General features: G+C 41.7%; 1 protein-coding gene across 1 annotated transcript in view; it reads right to left on the bottom strand.

The window, feature by feature from the left end:
- The window catches only part of reep3b (receptor accessory protein 3b), a 63,576-nt gene that overhangs the window by 35,796 nt on the left and 8,050 nt on the right, over positions 1 to 19,730 (bottom strand). The window contains exons 2-5 of the mRNA XM_061967128.1: positions 14,466 to 14,538; positions 11,357 to 11,433; positions 6,035 to 6,155; positions 5,822 to 5,935 (exon numbers count right to left, since the gene is read on the bottom strand). Coding sequence (XP_061823112.1) covers positions 5,822 to 5,935; positions 6,035 to 6,155; positions 11,357 to 11,433; positions 14,466 to 14,538 — 385 coding nt within the window. The remainder of the gene's footprint in view (positions 1 to 5,821; positions 5,936 to 6,034; positions 6,156 to 11,356; positions 11,434 to 14,465; positions 14,539 to 19,730) is intronic.

Below are 19,730 nucleotides of genomic sequence, written 5' to 3'. Positions count from 1 at the left end.
AGGAGAGAAGAAGATCTGCTCCCCTGCAGAGGGCTACCCACACCATCAGAACCCTCCTTTCAGTTTAACATCGAAGAGCCCACCTTGGCAGAAGTCAGGGACACCGTCCGAGCCGCAAGGACCAGCGCAGCCCCAGGCCCGAGTGGAGTGCCATACAAAGTCTACAAGCATTGCCCGAGACTCCTGGAGAGGCTGTGGAGACTCATCAGGGTAGTATGGCGGAGGGGGAAGGCAGCTAAGCAGTGGCGCCATGCAGAGGGTGTCTGGATACCAAAGGAGGAGAATGCAAGTGACATCACGCAGTTCCGTACCATCTCCCTGCTCAGCGTGGAAGGCAAGATCTTTTTCAAGATTCTTGCCAACAGGTTGACAGAGTACCTCCTGAGGAATTCGTACATCGACACCACAGTGCAGAAGGGAGGAGTCCCAGGCATGTCAGGCTGCTTGGAACACACAGGAGTGGTTACCCAGCTGATCCGGGAGGCAAGGGAAAATCAAGGAGACCTGGCTGTCCTTTGGCTTGACCTTGCCAATGCCTATGGATCCATTCCACACAAGCTCGTGACAACAGCCTTGACGACACATCATGTTCCAGAGAAGATCACTGAACTCATACGAGACTACTACAGCAGTTTCAATCTGAGATTCACCTCTGGAGCAATAACATCTGCATGGCACCGCCTGGAGAAGGGCATCATCACAGGGTGCACCATATCAGTGGCACTGTTCGCCCTAGCAATGAACATGCTGGTCAAGGCAGCAGAAGTGGAATGCAAGGGTCCGAAGTCCAGTTCCGGCATTCGCCAACCTCCGATCCGAGCCTTCATGGATGATCTGACTGTCACAACAACATCAGTGACAGGGTGTCGGTGGCTCCTCCGCGGACTGGAAAGGATCATCACATGGGCGAGAATGATGTTCAAGCCAGCCAAGTCCAGGTCCCTGGTTTTGAGGAAGGGGAGAGTGGAGGACAAACACCGCTTCAGCCTGGATGGAGTCCCCATACCATCAGTGTCAGAGAAGCCTGTGAAGAGTCTGGGGAAGATTTTTGACAGCACCCTGAAGGACAAGGCAGCAGTGCAGTCAGCCCATGTGGAGCTGAAGACCTGGCTATCAGCAGTGGACAAGTCGGGCCTCCCCGGGAAGTTCAAGGCTTGGATATACCAACATGGCATCCTGCCGAGAATCATTTGGCCGCTGCTCATCTACGAAGTCCCAGTAACCATTGTGGAGGGCTTTGAACGCAACATCAGCCAGCACCTGCGTAGGTGGCTGGGCTTACCGAAGAGCCTAAGCAGCATCACCCTGTATGGGAACACCAACAAGCTGCAACTTCCCTTCACCGGATTGACTGAGGAGTTTAAAGTCACCAAAGCCAGGGAGGTGTTACTTTACAGAGACTCATCTGACACCAGAGTCTCCTCTGCTGGCATCAAGGTCAGAACTGGGAGGAAGTGGAAGGCACAGGAGGCCGTTGACCAGGCAGAAGCAAGGCTGAGACATGGCGTCTTAGTAGGTGCTGTGGCGGTCGGTCGAGCTGGGCTGGGTAGCCATACAAGACCACGCTACGACAAAGCCCAGGGTCGAGAGAGGCGGCTGATGGTGCAGGGAGAGATCCGTGCAGAGGTTGAGGAGGAACGCCGGAGCAAGACAGTGGCCATGCGCCAGCAAGGAGCCTGGACAAATTGGGACCACGCATCTACCCGGAAGATCACCTGGACAGAACTTTGGAAGTCAGAACCAGCAAGACTCAAGTTCCTGATCCAGTCAGTGTATGATGTCCTCCCAAGTCCATCCAATCTTCATTGCTGGGGGCTAGTAGAAACACCTGAATGTCCACTGTGCAAGGCACGGGGTTTCCTGGAGCACATCCTGAGCTGCTGCCCTAAAGCCCTGGGAGAGGGGAGGTACACTTGGCGCCACGACCAGGTGCTGAAGGCAGTAGCAGACACCATTGGCACTGGAATCCAGCAGAACAAACATCAGCTCCCAGTCAGGCATAACATCTCCTTCGTCAAGGCAGGGGACAAACCACTGGCTGGATTTAAGGCCCCAACCGGACTGCTAGCCACAGCCCGTGACTGGCAGCTTCAGGTGGATCTCGGCAGACAGCTGAAGTTTCCAGAGCGCATAGCAAGGACATCGCTGAGGCCAGACCTTGTCTTAACTTCTGACTCAACGAAGCAAGTTGTGCTGCTGGAACTTACAGTCCCCTGGGAAGACCGGATGGAGGAGGCCCATGAGCGAAAGAAGGCCAAATACCTTGAGCTGGTCGAGACATGCAGAGAGAGCGGCTGGAGGACCCGCTGTGAGCCTATAGAAGTGGGCTGCAGGGGCTTTCTAGGGCAATCTGTGCATCAAGCATTCAGACTTCTTGGAATCAGAGGGTTGCTGGAGAGAAAAGCCACCAGAAATATCAGTGAGGCTGCTGAGAAAGCCTCAAGGTGGTTGTGGATCAAGAGGGGAGACAGATGGAGTAGTTCGCTGCTTGGACACAAGCCGGGGCCTGATCAGCCCCGGTTGGGTCGCCCAGGCGAGGGTGTATAGAGATCAAAGACCCGAAACACCCAATGAACCTCGGTTCTTTACTGATGATGTGTTCAAGCTGCACCGCAAGGTGTTTCTCAAATCTATATATGTATATATATATATATATATATATATATATATATATACATATATATATATATATATATATATACATATATATATATATATATATATATATATACATATATATATATATATATATACATACACACATACATATATATATATATATATATATATATATATATATATATATACATACACACACACACACACACACACACACACACACACACACACACACACACACACTTCGATTCCGATGTTGTTTTTGCACTTCCGATCCGATACCGATACTGACCGATACTGGCCTATCCGAGCATGTATTAAAGTTTAAAGTTATTTAGCCTACTTAGTTGTCAGAATCATGTTGAAAAGGGTTTTAGTACTCTTGATAACAACTAGCCAGCTAAATTAGGGGAGTTTGAATAATACACAATGGTTGGTAACAAGAAACTGACCTGTTTATTCAAGGATAAACACAAAATAGACAAAATTATACATGACAAACAGAAATGGCATCATTGAACTAGGGCTGGGCGATATGGCCTTTTTTTTAATATTGCGATATTTTAAAGCTATATTGCGATACACGATATATATCTCGATATTTTGCCTTAGCCTTGAATGAACACTTGATGCATATAATCACAGCAGTATGATGATTCTATGTGTCTACATTAAAACATTCTTCTTCATACTGCATTAATATATGCTACTTTTAAACTTTCATGCAGAGAAGGAAATCACAACTAAAAAAAATCACTATTTTTTTCATACGGTGTTGATCTGGAAATGTTTGCCTCGGCATTTTGATGGTGTGGGCGTGTGGCACCGAATGGAGATAAGCGTCTCGACAGACGTTACAATATTTGAACAATGATAACGAAAACGGTTTCTTCTGTCGTGTCCGTGTGTCGAAAATTGTTATGCGCTTATTTTTTTTTATTTGATTTTGTGCGTGGCATAGATTTGCCGTGCGCAGGGGACGCTTGAGCAGTGCGCAATTGCACAGGCGCGTACCTTAGAGGGAATGTTGCTCGCACGGCTGCGCTAGCATCACAGCTAACGTTAGCCATGCTGTTACGTCTCTGCTGGGAGAGGGCGTATACGTATGTGACGTACGACTTGACAGTATGTGACGTGTGTAAGAAGGTGCGCTTGCTGTCTGTGAGAGGGAGACACAGGAAAGAGTGAGAAGAGCCGGTAGTGTAATGCCAGCAGCTAAAAGCAACTGCGTGAGAATCCACAGACGTGTGGATGTGTTGAAGGTGTGCTGGAAAATGCGGAACAGAAATTAGGGAGCAGCAGAAAAGGTGAATGTATTATTTAAATCGGTGAGTTGGAAAACACGGACCACAGTTTTTTTTAAAACTGGATCTGGATCGGCATTTTCCCATGCCTTGCCGATACGCATTTTTTGTCAAATATCGGCGGCCGATCCGATCCAAATATCGGATCGGGACATCCCTAATATATACACATATATATATATATACATTCATACATTTATACACACATACATATACATATATACATACACATTCATATATAGATATACCGTATTTCCCCAAAAAATGTGACTTATACTCCAGTGCGCCTCTCTATGTTTTTTCCCTTCTTTATTGTGCATTTTCGGCCGGTGCGACTTATACTCCGGAGCGACTTATACTCGGAAAAATATGGTACATACATATATATACACATACATACTGTATATACAAATATATACACACACACATATTCATATATACACATATATATACATATGTATATATATATATATATATATATATATATATGTATACATATACCATATATATATGTATACATATACCATATATATATGTATACATATACCATATATATATATATATATATATATATATATATATAAATATACACATACATACATATACCCACATATATATATATATATACACATGTACACATATATATATATATACATATATATACATATGTATGTATGTATGTATGTATGTGTATATATATATATATATATATATGCATATATATATATATATATATATATATATATATATATATGCATATATATATATATATATATATATATATATATATATATATATATATATATATATATATATATATATATATATATATATATATATATATACATTCATACATTTATACACACATACATATACATATATACATACACATTCATATATAGATATACCGTATTTCCCCAAAAAATTTGACTTATACTCCAGTGCGACTTATACTCGGAAAAATATGGTACATACATATATATACACATACATACTGTATATACAAATATATATATATATATATATACATATATATATATATATATATATATATATATATATATATATATGCATATATATGCATATATAAGGTATGTATATTCTGAACACATACCGTATTTTCCGGACTATAAGTCGCTCCGGAGTAATAGTCGCACTGGCCGAAAATGCATAATAAAGAAGGAAAAAAAACATATATAAGTCGCACTGGAGTATAAGTCGCATTTTTAGGGGAAATTTATTTGATAAAACCCAACACCAAGAATAGACATTTGAAAGGAATTTAAAATAAATAAAGAATAGTGAACAACAGGCTGAATAAGTGTACGTTATATGAGGCATAAATAACCAACTGAGAACGTCCCTGGTATGTTAACGTAACATATTATGGTAAGAGTCATTCAAATAACTATAACATATAGAACATGCTATACGTTTACCAAACAATCTGTCACTCCTGATCGCTAAATCCGATGAAATCTTATACGTCTAGTCTCTTACGTGAATGAGCAATATAATATTTTTTGATATTTTATGGTAATGTGTTAATAATTTCACACATAAGTCGCACCCCCGACCAAACTATGAAAAAAACTGCAACTTATAGTCCGAAAAATACGGTACCTTGTTCATACAGTACAGTTAGTGCTTGCAGACAGGCAATGATCAAAAGGAAACAAGGAGATGCATGATTTGCATGACCCCAGAACACCAGGATCGGCTGTGATTAATACACTACCACATTATCACTGTGTGATTTAAATTACTGAGGAAGAAAGTTTGCTGACTAGAACTTGATTAATTGTACAACGCTCTTTACATTGTACTATCTAAAATGATTTATCAGTAAAGTTAAATATTCCTATAAATTGTCTTTAAAAGTATATGCCAACACTTGCCTTGACAGCTGCAGTGACGGCAGCAGTGGCGGCAATGCTGAGGCCCTGCTTGCCAAAGTTCACCATGGTTTCATAACTTTTCTCTTTGGCCTGCACAATATACTCGTCTATTTCCTAGAAGGAGAGAGTACACAAGACATTTATTCTTGACAGTTTAATCAATTAAAAAGCATTGTGACTTTTAAGGATCTCAATCATGACGCATGACCTTACCCTCTCCCTGGAGGACAGCATTGGGTGCAGACATTTCCGGTAAATTAAACTTGCTCCTCTGGTATAGGGTGATAGGAGCCAGACGACAAATGCTACTTTCAGTTCATAGTACAAGGGAAACCTGAAAATAGGCAACACATACAGATACACATATCAATAATGTGTCAAACCAAACAGATACTGTATACCACAACATAAAGTCAAACTTAAGGGGAGCCTCTAGTTCAGGGGTCGCCAACCCGTCAATCGCGAAAATATTGGAAAAATAACAATGTATTATGATGACATCGGTGACACCCCCACCCAGCGAGTGACCAACAGACCCGCCAACAGGCATGCATTTTAACCCCTGAACACGCCAGCAGGCCTTCCCTGTCTCTCTTTAGCCTCACATCCCGCCGCTCTCAACAACACGGCCACACCCCCGAGCACAACCGCACACTACAAACGCTCGTTGCATGACGTGGACAAAAATCATTGAGTTGCAACAATGCAACAATTGTGGCTGACTGTTGCAACACATCGGACATTTTCTAGCATCCAACATCGAACAACTTTTCCGTCAAACACAACCATCATCGCTCGCCTGCGACGGGAAGCTAAAAAGCCAAAAACTAGTCCGTAAACATTGCTCCAAAGTACGGACTTTGTGTTGCCTTACTGAGCATACAAAAGTAAACATTGACATGTGCAACGGCAGTGATATATGATAAAAGAAGGCGGCAGCTAAAGAAGGACTTCTCCATTTATCCCCTCTTTATCACACAGGAAAAACCCACCAGCTGAACAGCTGATTTTACTACTTCCAGCGCTGACCTAAGACAACCATGTGACTTGCATCCCCATATGTGACCATAGAATGAACAACTATACTACGGTATGAAGACTATAGCAGCCATAAACAGTAAGCTTCTACAGCAGGGATAGCAGGGGTAGATCTTGCTTTGGTTTATGGCTAAGACCAGGGGTTTTGGGGTCGAAAAGGTTGGCGACTACTGCTGTAGTTGTTTAACTGTGCTGACTAGGAACAGTCTTTGGTTACATGACCTCTTTAAGAAAAAACATCTATTATTAGATGGCTGCATTGGGCGACTCACACTGACCTGCCTTTTATTGTTTCCTGATCTTAGGCATAAACCCCATGGTGCGATGGGGTTGCTACCCAACAACAATGAAAGATAAACGATGTACAGCAAAATCTTGGAACTGGTTTGCTGTCCCAAACTAACCCGTACCCAGCATCTAAGTTTATTCGACTGGAAAAGAGGAAATTAAGCTTAATGTTGAGTCTGTGTGTGAATTTGCACTGGCCATGTCGGACATGGTTGTTTCTCGGGGATTCGTACCAAACAAGCGATGACGTCTAGCCGCATGTCATCGTTTTTTGCTGGTTTGCATATACAATACCGAAGTGTTTACAAAGGACATTTGGGACAAGATTGTGGACCTGCACAAGACTCAAGGACCATCAGCAAAAAGCTTGGTGAGAACACAGAGCAGGTTGTTGATTATTCCAAAGGAACTGGGACAACAGACACCCAGTAAAACAATGGTAATATACTATGCTGTATTAATACACTGCAGTGCCCGCAAAGTCAACCTGCACAAGAAGATATGAACAGGCCAGTCTGAAAATGGGTCATAAATTGTGGTACCATCACGACCACGCACTGCAACATATAGCCAAAGAAACAAATGAGTGGCTCAAAAAGCATGTTAAACACTTCCTTGTGGTCTACATAACATGTAATGGCAATTATTTGCTCAAAATTCTGCAAAAATTAAATAAAGTACATTGCTCTTAAGAAGGTACAATATATCTGTGTACAAACCCCGTTTCCATATGAGTTGGGGAATTGTGCTAGATGTAAATATAAACGGAATACAATGATTTGCAAATCCTTTTCAAGTCATATTCAATTGAATGCACTACAAAGTCAAGATATTTGATGTTCAAACTCATAAACTTTTTTTTTTTTTTTGCAAATAATAATTAACTTAGAATTTCATGGCTGCAACATGTGCCAAAGTAGTTGGGAAAGGGCATATTCACCACTGTGTTACATGGCTTTTCCTTTTAACAACACTCAGTAAACGTTTGGGAACTAAGGAGACACATTTTTTAAGCTTCTCAGGTGGAATTCTTGCTTGATGTACAGCTTAAGTTGTTCAACAGTTGTGGTATTTTAGGCTTCATAATGCGCCACACATTTTCAATGGGAGACAGGTCTGGACAACAGGCAGGCCAGTCTAGTACCCGCACTCTTTTACTATGAAGCCAAGTTGATGTAACACGTGGCTTGGCATTGTCTTGCTGAAATAAGCAGGGGCGTCCATGGTAACGTTGCTTGGATGGCAACATATGTTGCTCCAAAACCTGTATGTACCTTTCAGCATTAATGGCGCCCTCACAGATGTGTAAGTTACCCATGTCTTGGGCACTAATACACCCCCATACCATCACAGATGCTGGCTTTTCAACTTTGCGCCTATAACAATCCGGATGGTTGTTTTCCTCTTTGGTCCGGAGGATACGACGTCCACAGTTTCCAAAAACAATTTGAAATGTGGACTCGTCAGACCACAGAACACTTTTCCACTTTGTATCAGTCCATCTTAGATGAGCTCAGGCCCAGCGAAGCCGACGGCGTTTCTGGGTGTTGGTGATCAACGGTTTTCGCCTTGCATAGGAGAGTTTTAACTTGCACTTACAGATGAAGTGACCAACTGCAGTTACTGACAGTGGGTTTCTGAAGTGTTCCTGAGCCCATGTGGTGATATCCTTTACACACTGATCCCTCGGCCTGAGGGATCGAAGGTCACGGGCTTAGATGCTTACGTGCAGTGATTTCTCCAGATTCTCTGAACCCTTTGATGATCTTACAGACCGTAGATGGTGAAATCCCTAAATTCCTTGCAATAGCTGGTTGAGAAAGGTTTTTCTTAAACTGTTCAACAATTTCCTCACGCATTTGTTGACAAAGTGGTGACCCTCGCCCCATCCTTTCTTGTGAAAGACTGAGCATTTCATGGAATCTACTTTTATACCCAATCATGGCACCCACCTGTTCCCAATTTGCCTGTTCACCTGTGGGATGTTCCAAATAAGTGTTTGATGAGCATTCCTCAACTTTATCAGTATTTATTGCCATCTTTCCCAGCTTCTTTGTCACGTGTTGCTGGCATCAAATTCTAAAGTTAATGATTATTTGCAAAAAAAAATTTTTTTATCAGTTTGAACATCAAATATGTTGTTTTTGTAGCATATTCAATTGAATATGGGTTGAAAATGATTTGCAAATCATTGTATTCCGTTTATATTTACATCTAACACAATTTCCCAACTCATATGGAAACGGGGTTTGTATTAAAAAAGGTTAAATACAAACAAACTAAGTTTTTTTCAGCACTTTGGTAGGCTTGGCACCTTTATATTCTTCGTATTGTTATGTATAGTTTAAAGGGGGCATGTTAAGATATTGTTCTAAAACACATCCTTGTGATCTACATAACTGTCATAACATGTGATGTGATGGTGGTTCTTTGGTCAAACTTTTTATGTTTTACAGACTGTTTTAAGGCTGATTTCTGACCGTCTATTCAGATTGCGGCTTTTGATGGGCGGCTCTTGATTACGGGACTTTACTTTGACTGCGTCTTCTCCACACCATCTTTGCTGTAGTTTTTAACGCTTCCATAGCGAGTCTACTGACAGACATAAGTTTGAACTATATGTTACTTTGTATTAAAAATAGCAACAGCGGAGGATGCATTTGCATGTACAAGCTAGTCTGCCCCAAAACAAGAGGATAGCAAAAAATAAGGAGCTTATTGACCACGTCGGACTACAATGGTGAACATCTGCCAAGCACTTTGGGTAAATTTATACCCTAAATCGGGTTCGGCAACCCGCGGCTCTAGAGCCACATGCGGCTCTTTAGCCCCGCCCTAGTGGCTCCTATTCAAGTGTACGCCAGACAGTCGAACCTCGAATTCAGGAGGAGCAGTGTAAATTGGCCCTAGTGTTTGAATGTGAGTGTGAATGTTGTCTGTCTATTTGTGTTGGCCCTGCGATGAGGTGGCGACTTGTCCAGGGTGTACCCCACCTACCGCCCGTATGCAGCTGAGATAGGCTCCAGCGACCCCAAAAGGGACAAGAGGTAGAAAATGGATGGATGGACAGTGTGGCTTTCGTCCTGGGCGTGGAACATCTCTATATTCTGGGCAGGATCCTTGAGGGTGCATGACAGTTTGCCCAACCAGTCCACATGTATTTTGTGGATTTAGAGAAGGCATTCGACCGTGTCCCTCGGGAAGCCGTGTGGAGAGTGCTCAAAGAGCATGGGGTATCGGATCGCTTTATTGTGGCTGGCTTCATCTGACCAGGATCTCCAGCTCTCACTCGATCGGTTCGCAGCTGAGTGTGAACCGACTGGGATGAAAATCAGCACTTCCAAGTCCGAGTCAATGGTTCTCGCCCAGAAAAGGGTGGTGTCCCATCTCCGGCTTGGTTAGGACATCGTTCCCCAATTGGAGAAGTTTCTCGGGGTCTTGTTCACGAGTGAGGGAAGAGTGGACCGGGAGATCGACAGGCGGACCGGTACGGCGTCTGCAGTGATGCGGACGCTATATATGTCCTACGTCGTGAAGAAGGAGCTAAGCAGAGAGGCAAAGCTCTCATTTTACTGGTCGATCTATGTCCCTACCATCACCTATGGTCATGCGTTTTGAGTTTTAACCCAAAGGACAAGATCACGGGTACGAGCGGCCAAAATGAGTTTCCTCCGTCGGTTGGCGGGGCTCTCCCTTAGAGATAGGGTGAGAAGCTCTGTCATTTGGGAGGAGTTCAAAGTAAAGCCACTGCTCCTCCACATCGAGAGGAGCCAGATGAGGTGGTTCGGGCATCTAGTCGGAATGCCCCCCAAACGCCTCCCTGGGAAGGTGTTTAGGGCGCGTCCGACCATTAGGAGACCACGGGGAAGACCCAGGACACGGTGGATCTCCCGGAAGGAGCTGGATGAAGTGGCAGGGGAGAGGGAAGTCTGGGCGTCTCTGCTTAACCTGCTGCCCCTGCGACCCGACTTCGGATAAGCGGAAGAAGATGGATCGATGGACGGATGAAGAAAATTAGCAGGTTATGCAAATACAGAGAACATCAGAAACATCAGGATCAATTTGGTATTTAGTATTGTTCAAGGATACTTTAAAAGTGCTGTGGGGCAACTCGTAAAGCTGCCCTGTAAAACAATAATGTAACGATGGTTATAGCAAATGTTTATTTCTCTTTTACAGTGTTTGTCTGTAGTTTTTTTGTTAGCTCACCATGCCAGTGTAAGGTCAGTGATGGTCTCTGCCACAGTGTAGAGGGCAAAAACAATCCAATACATCATCCATCGAACCTACAAGTGCACAGTAGCAGAGACAGACAATGGAATATTTAAACATCTAAATAAAGAACCATAGTGATTGGTGAAGTTATTACAAAAAACACCTGTAGAATTTTCATAAAAAAATAAGAGGTGGCTTTCTTCCAAACCTAGGCAGGCACATGGCCAAACAGTAACATACTTGTCTCATTTTGTTTACACACTTCTGCACTTTCAAATAATATTTTCGCTCTGTCAGAAAATCTACTTAGAGCAGTGGTTCTTAACCTTGTTGGAGGTACCGAACCCCACCAGTTTCATATGCGGAAAAAAAGCATTTAATTTTGTCATGCTGTCCACACCTTTGAATCCGGTCTCATGTTTTTGTGAATGTAAAAATGTAGACAAACTTGTCATATCCCAAAAAGTGTCACTATTGTGTCACACACTTCTTAAGTTCCACAAATAAAGAAACACAGCTACTCTCTCTCTCTCTCTCTCACACAAATGTAATTGTTTTCTTCACTTCTTTTTTTTAAGTCAAAATCCAAACTACATTTTTTTTTAAATGTTTATGAGTGCATTGGCCAAAGCCTCTTAAGTCCAACTCTGTGTCTGATTGTGAAGTGTCGAATTGAATTACATTGAATTTGCTAAGTCATTGACAAGATGGTAGACATAAGCAGGTGCAGCTGATTAGTCATCCCTACTTGCGGTGTACAAGGTGAGCCGAGCCGCCCTATAGCAATCCTGCAAAAAATTTGAATAAGGATTTTCTTACTTACAATTGAGCTTGATTTCTTTTTTACGCACCCGGAAAAATCACATTAGTGAGATCACAATTTTAAAAAAGATTTGTGATTGTCATTAACAAGCGTACCCTAGACAGATAATTTTCAAGTTTTATTAGCATGACTGGACAATTAGTTTGCTTTCATTAAATGTTTCCGAAACATTATGCTTTTTTAAATAACTCAACACAAAAAAAGGACATAAAAATGCTTTTAATGACAAAAAAAATATCTGTAGTTTTTTGTCTTTTGTAGGAATACAGAATTTGTATACATGCTGTTGAAACACTTGCATTCAGAGGAGGAGCTACACTTCAATGTTTAGATTCCAGCTTCTCACATTAATAACAAAATGTGGATGGTTATGATCATGCTTTGACTGTCAATGTAATCTGTAACTGAAAAAATGCTTCTGATATTCTGTACATGTTGTACAAGTTAATGGTATTCATATACCTGCATGACAATGTCTTAACTTTCTTTATTTAATATTAAAATTAAATTTTCAGCCTGCTAAATATTCTGTAATTGCGGACTATCAATCAGCACATGTTATAAAAGAATATCTACAATATTTCAATCCGCCAAAAAACATTTATTTTGGTAGAAATATCACAGATTACATTACAAAACATCTTTGACAAAGCATGATCGTAATGTAAGACGATTTTTCATTTTGTTACGGTAGTTAGACTGGATTTGACGCATAGCACTATTATTGTGAAGCCGGAAGTATGTGATTAGTATGAGAAAAGGTGTTTTGACATGTTTGGACAATGTGAAATTCTCCTTCTCCCAAAAAATAACTCTAGACTTCCTGCTTACCTTCTTTCATTTCTGCTGAGCTTGTATTCCATTTTACTAGAGCAGCTAGTGTAACAAACTACATTTTGTGTTTTCAATGCACTCAGCCGCAATCCAAACACGAAAGTAAAGTTCCACTTCTTTGTAAGCAGCAAAGCGCGCCAGTGAAGTGATGTTGTCTCACGACATTTTAGGATAAACTTGTCATGGCTTTAAACATGGGATTTCCCTAATGTAACCTTTTCTTTGTGCATGTCTGCTCACTAATTTCGAGGTTGTGGCTCAACAGTAACTGAACGCCATTACATTTTGCATGCTAAGGAATGGAAGTCAAAAAGGAGTCAGGATGCATGCACGTCAATCGCCTGTTAAAAAATGTTGCGCCGTTGAAGGAAGTAATAGTTCATGCGCAATTATCGTGTTAAGACCTAATTTAAAGACGGTTAGCACTTTCTGTATATGGTTATGGTACCTATCTTGCTAGGTGTTAGTATACACATTTGCATTTTAATATGCCCACAATGGCATGATGTAAAATGCTCTGCTTTTTTTTCTTTCTGTACTTTGCACCTGTTAGCATGAAAACTATTAGTATGTTAGCATGCTGCTAATTAAAACAAAACTTTGCATTTTAGCCTATTACAACAAGAGATGTCCCAATGTTAGCACGCACAGACGCAAAGACAGACAGACAGACAGACAGACACACACGAACACACACACACACACACACACACTTTCCTGCCTTCCTGAACCATTGCTCACTGATTAATTGGTGACCTCAGAGTGAACTCTTTGAAAACCCGCTCACACACAGCGGCTCACCAGAATGGTAAATGTAACACGCATAGGTCAGGGAGACAGACCAAGGGTGTGGGAAAAACAAAGTGGAAAAATGAAGCTGTCCAATTTATATTTGCATGTACCTCTGCCTCTTCTGCATCAATCTTTATACAGCTCCCTTTCATCTTCCTTTTCATGCCTTTTTTTTGCAGTCTCGGTCTGTCACACATTTTATATTCTCTTTTGACCGCCCTCCTTCACCTCATCAGCAAAAAGGACATTAAGATGTGACCTCTGAAATATAGAGCAGCCATTTTGCCTTCCTGAGGCAAAAGAAGACATTTACTAGCCCTGTCTGTGAATAATCGCCTCCTGCTACAAGAGAAAGAAAAAGAAACACCTGACATCAGCTCTTTCCCGTGACCAGCAATAACCCACCGCCAAGCAAAAAAGTTGGCTTAAGTGAACACAGATAGATCAAAACTGTAATCATTGTTTCAGAGGTGGTTCTCCGAACATTGAAATAATTACCAGAATTACATTTCACACAGGGACAGAATTGCAGATATACTGCAAGTGTCTGTCTGCCAACTGCCAAGTGAAATGGTTCACTGTAAACAGTTCGAGCTTCCATAAGTAAATAATTGAACAGAAGTGTATATGTGCATGAATATAAAAAGGTCTTACATATTCCTTGACATTTTTGGTCTTCACAGCTTTGTAGGAGTAGTATGCAGGATACAGAGTCCCAAACACAAGCCTGCAGGGGAAACAACATAAAGCATTATGGTAAGCTCATGTAATATTACAGTAAGTATAACAGTGACTGGGATTGCGGAGGCGGAGATCGAACCTACACCCCTCGCTACCCCAAAAGGGACAAGCGGTAGAAAATGGATGGATGGATAGAATATAAAACATGTTTTCAGTTATTTCACCTTTTTTTGTTAAGTACACAACTCCACATGTGTTTACTCATAGTTTTGATGCCTTCAGTGACAATCTACAATGTCATGAAAATAGAAAACCCATTTAATACATTAGTGTGTATTTACAGTATGGCTTTAAACAATGATTTCAGTTACATCCATCCTTCCATCCATCCATTTTGCGTCAATAAAATACTTTCAATCTAGATACATGCAAAGACAGTTTCTAAAAAAAAAAAAACAGGCATTCATTCATGCATGCATGGCAGTAGTCAGGTAGTTCATGAAACGCAGGGCCCATATCAAATCCAACATCATGTAAAAACTACAATGTTTGCTGATTTGTTTTTCTTCCTGTTGCATCACTTCCATAATTTTTTTTCTGTGCCTGCAGCTTACAAAATAGCCCTGTTGCTTTTGGAAGGCCTTGACTGTACGCTCTGTGTCAGTGTTCCTGATTTTCTGACAATGTACGCTAATAACGTGATAGAAGAAACATACTGTACATGTCATGAACACACAGAGCTTGCTCTTTGAAAAATTCTGATTTTGATAAAGTTGTTCTTTTGAACATATAGGAGCTTCCTTCTTATCGAACCGATTCCTTATCGATTCTTTTTATCGAGTCCAGATAGGTTGTTGTATATGGAAAAAAACACACAATATTTGGTTTAACGAAAGCTCACTTTTATTATATAAGAAAAAAATAAAATCTAATAAATAAATAAATATTGACTGTTACCCCCCTAAAAAAATAAAATAAAATAAATAAATATTGACTGTTACCCAAAGTATATTAAGTGGGATTTTTCATCCATCCATCCATCTTCTTCCGCTTATCCGAGGTCGGGTCGCGGGGGCAGCAGCTTAAGCAGGGAAGCCCAGACTTCCCTCTCCCCAGCCTCTTCGTCCAGCTCCTCCCGGGGGATCACGAGGCGTTCCCAGGCCAGCCGGGAGAGATAGTCTTCCCAGCGTGTCCTGGGTCTTCCCCGTGGCCTCCTACCGGTCGGACGTGCCCGAAACACCTTCCTAGGGAGGCGTTCGGGTGGCATCCTGACCAGATGCCCGAACCACCTCATCTGGCTCCTCTCAATGCGGAGGAGCAGCGGCTTTACTTTGAGCTCCCCTCGAATGACAGAGCTTCTCACCCTATCTCTAAGGGAGAGCCCCGCCACTCGGCGGAGGAAACTCATTTCGGCCGCTTGTACCCGTGATCTTGTCCTTTCGGTCATGACCCAAAGCTCATGACCATAGGTGAGGATGGGAACGTAGATCGACCGGTAAATCGAGAGCTTTGCCTTCCGGCTCAGCTCCTTCTTCACCACAACGGATTTTTCAGAAAAACAAATATATACAGTAACACAAAAACAACCTGTCTCTGTGTTCACTATAGGTGTATAAATAATAATAGTGTTAAATAAAATCAGTCCCTTGGGCACAAAACTGAAAATAATACAGCTCTCCAAAAAGTGCACTTCTGCTGCTATTTGACATAACTGTTTGTTATGATGCTTTGACATTTTTGCACTTTATTTCTTTATTGAAAGAAAATTCTATGAAGAGAAAAGTTGTTTGCAAATGTGGTTACAATGCTAAAAAATGAAAAGTTAAAGCTAAAACAAGAAATACACTTTATTGAGTTAACATTATTTCTTTATAGGGGCAAAGATGTGATGTTATGAGCTAGGGCAGGGGTCGGCAACCCGCGGCTCCGGAGCCGCATGCGGCTATTTGATCACTCTGATGCGGCTCAGCTGCATACTTACCGCCCCTCCTGATTTTCCTGGGAGACTTCCGGATTTCAGTGCCTCTCCCAAAAATCTCCCGGGGCAAATATATAACAATTATAATAAGGGCGTGCCGTGATGATACAGCATTTATCGCCCTCTACAACCTGTACTAACAGCGTGCCAGCCCAGCCACATGTTGTATGCAACTGCTGCTTGCACACATAGGTGACAGCAAGGCATACATGGTCAACAGCCACACACAACAGCCACACAGGTTACACTGACGATAGCCGTATAAAACAACTTTAACACTCTTACTAATATGCGCCACACTGTGAACCAAAACCAAACAAGAATGACAAACACATTTCGGGAGAACATCCGCACCTTAACACAACATAAACACAACAGAACAAATACCCAGAATCCCATGCAGCCCTAACTCTTCCGGGCTACATTATACACCCCCGCCCACCCCAACCTTGCGCCCCCCCAACCATCACCTCCCCCCTCCGTGCGTCAGTTGAGGTGGGCGGGGTTTGGTGGTGGGGGGGGTGTATAATGTAGTCTGGAAGAGTTAGGGCTGCAAAGGATTCTGGGTATTTGTTCTGTTGTGTTTATGTTGTGTTACGGTGCGGATGTTCTCCCGAAATGTGTTTGTCATTCTTGTTTGGTGCGGGTTCACAGTGTGGCGCATTATTAGTAAGAGTGTTAAAGTTGTTTTATACGGCCACCGTCAGTGTGACCTGTGTGGCTGTTAACCAAGTATGCCTTGCTGTCACTTGTGTGAGTTAGCAGAAGCCTCATATATCCTGTGGCTGGGCCGGCACGCTGTTTATACAGGTTGTAGAGGGCGTTAAATGCCGTGCCATCACGACACGCTCAAGAGAATAGTTGCCCTGAAATTATTCGTAGTCTCCCGGAAAAATCGGGAGGGTTGGCAAGTATGACGCTGTCAAGCGCCATTCATATAAAAGTCACGGGCCGCAGTAACATTAAATTTTCATATTAAGGTGCGGGCCGCGTGTCTGAGACCCCTGGTTTATACATAGCACAAAGCAAAAAAAAAAACTGTATGTAGTGTTATTTCATTTTAAATTTCAACAGAGTTTTGTGGCTCCCATTGTCTTCTTTAATTTGTGAAACTGGTCAAAATGGCTCTTTGAGTGGTAAAGGTTGCCGACCCCTGAGCTAGGGAATATAACAACTACACTACCCAGCATGCAACTGGAGTGACGAGCATGCACGGTAGCCCCGAAAAGTGTTGTTGCATGTCGTCACCCGGCAGCTAAGAATGAAGTTATGAGCAGGCTGTGAAAGTAAACGTCAAGAAGTCAGCCAACACGCCTCATCTGCATTATTTATAATTAGACAAACAACACATATACAGTGTGATTTTGTTTTGTTTACAAGGAAAGAAAAACAAAAGTTAAAAAGGGAGATCATGTCATATATGTTGTGTATATATATATGTGTATGTGCTGCGGTTGCTTTAAGAACGTTGCGACAGCTGCCGTAAAGGAGGTGCGTTGCTAGCCTGGTTGCTATGTTTCCGGTTGGTCGTAAAAGTGTTCGTCATGTGTTTGTACCCTGCTCAAATCTCTCAGTAAAGTTATTCATTGGATTATACCTTTTGTTTTGAACTTTATTACACCTTGGAGAGCTTTTTCCGGTCCATTTTTTTCCTGCTTTCGCTATCTGCGCCTAATGACTGAGCTACGTCATTTCTTGTGATGTACCACGGGGCATTTCTGGTCGGGACGGGATTCGTTCCCAGGGATTCGAATAAAGAACCAACTCTTTTTCTTTACTATAGTGGTCTCGATAACGGGTACCGGTTCTCAAAAAGGGATTCGAGTCCGAGGACTAGGTTCTTTTCTTATCGAACAACCGGGAAAACCGGTTTCGAGTATCATCCCTATGTGTGATATTACGATATATATCCTAACATTATCAATACTACAATATAACTATTGTATACACCATAATGCTCATGTCTGTGCTTCGGCTAGTGTAACTACAGCAACACTGCTAATTTGCAGGAAAATTTTGCGTCACTTGAAAGAACTTTACGGCAAGAGCAAGCAACAATGTAGCAGACACAGAAGGCTAAACCAACAAAACCCAAAGAAGAATTAGTGCCAAAAATAAGAAAGAAGAACTCCTTTGTTTGGATTAAAAAGTCAGACGTCAACCAAACAACAGGTCAATCTGAAAAATAAGATGCCAACGAGTGGTTGCTACGCTTAAAATCACTGTTTGGCCCGCAGCCCATTGGCACATTTACACTCTGGACATTGTTGCAAATGGTTAAGGCTACAAAGAGGGAGAGGCCAACTACAGTATATTGTCCACCATGCCCTCTCCAACACATTCCTATTCTACAAAGTTATGAAACCAGTAATTATGGATACAGGAATTGCAGACATAAGGACTGAAAATGGGAATGTAAAAGCTGCTAAAAGTTTGATAAATTCAAAAGACAAACATGATTGTAACATTTCTAGATATGTTTACTAATCTATATTTACATTTATTATTCAGCTTGACTTTACTTTCTGTTTTGGACACATTCTTTCTGAAGGATTTGCAGATCTCTCCATCTCGCGTTTAATAGTAGATTACGTTCTTATTGTTTAATTTCGTGATTCCGTCCACAATTCCACTAACGCAGAAATCATAGGGCATAAGACAATTCCAAGTCGTATCGCTGTGTTGTGCATTACAAACTCAAACGCGCTCCGTGTTGTTGTAGAAGCTAGCTTATTTCTTGCCGTAGTTAGCTTTTACGGCTAATACCGCAGCACGCCGATATGTTACTGTGATAGAAAAAAGATCCTCAGTGTTCGCTCCTACAAAAAATGTCGCTACAGCTTGATTATTATACAGATTACGGAACGTAAATGAAGTATTGTTAACGGTTTTTGAATGAATTTTGAAAGTGATTTAGAGGTATTTATTCATTATTAAATAATTGATTGCTCCCATTAGCTGCATTGCTAGTCACCTAGAATGAGTAAATTTTTATATGTTAGAACGCAACAAAAAACATTTTTTGTCTTCTTGTCTCTCATAATGATTGTGAACTATAGGTAAAAATCCAGAAAAAAGTGCAGTTCCCGTTTAAGGTACCCTATCCTGTATATTAAAGGGGCTCTTAAAATGGTATTGTATCCCAGTGGGGCACTCTAGTATTTTTCTGAAATAAAATACTCCATAAATGTCAAGGTTGTGTACAGTGCAAGTCTGCATTTTTCTCTTGGCCGACACGCTTAGATTCCACAGCCTACTCC

This window comes from Nerophis lumbriciformis, linkage group LG11 (genome assembly GCF_033978685.3).
Source record: "Nerophis lumbriciformis linkage group LG11, RoL_Nlum_v2.1, whole genome shotgun sequence".
Classification (NCBI taxonomy): domain Eukaryota; kingdom Metazoa; phylum Chordata; class Actinopteri; order Syngnathiformes; family Syngnathidae; genus Nerophis; species Nerophis lumbriciformis.
The sequence above is the reverse complement of the archived record's forward strand: the minus strand, read 5'-3'. Positions and strand labels throughout refer to the sequence as shown.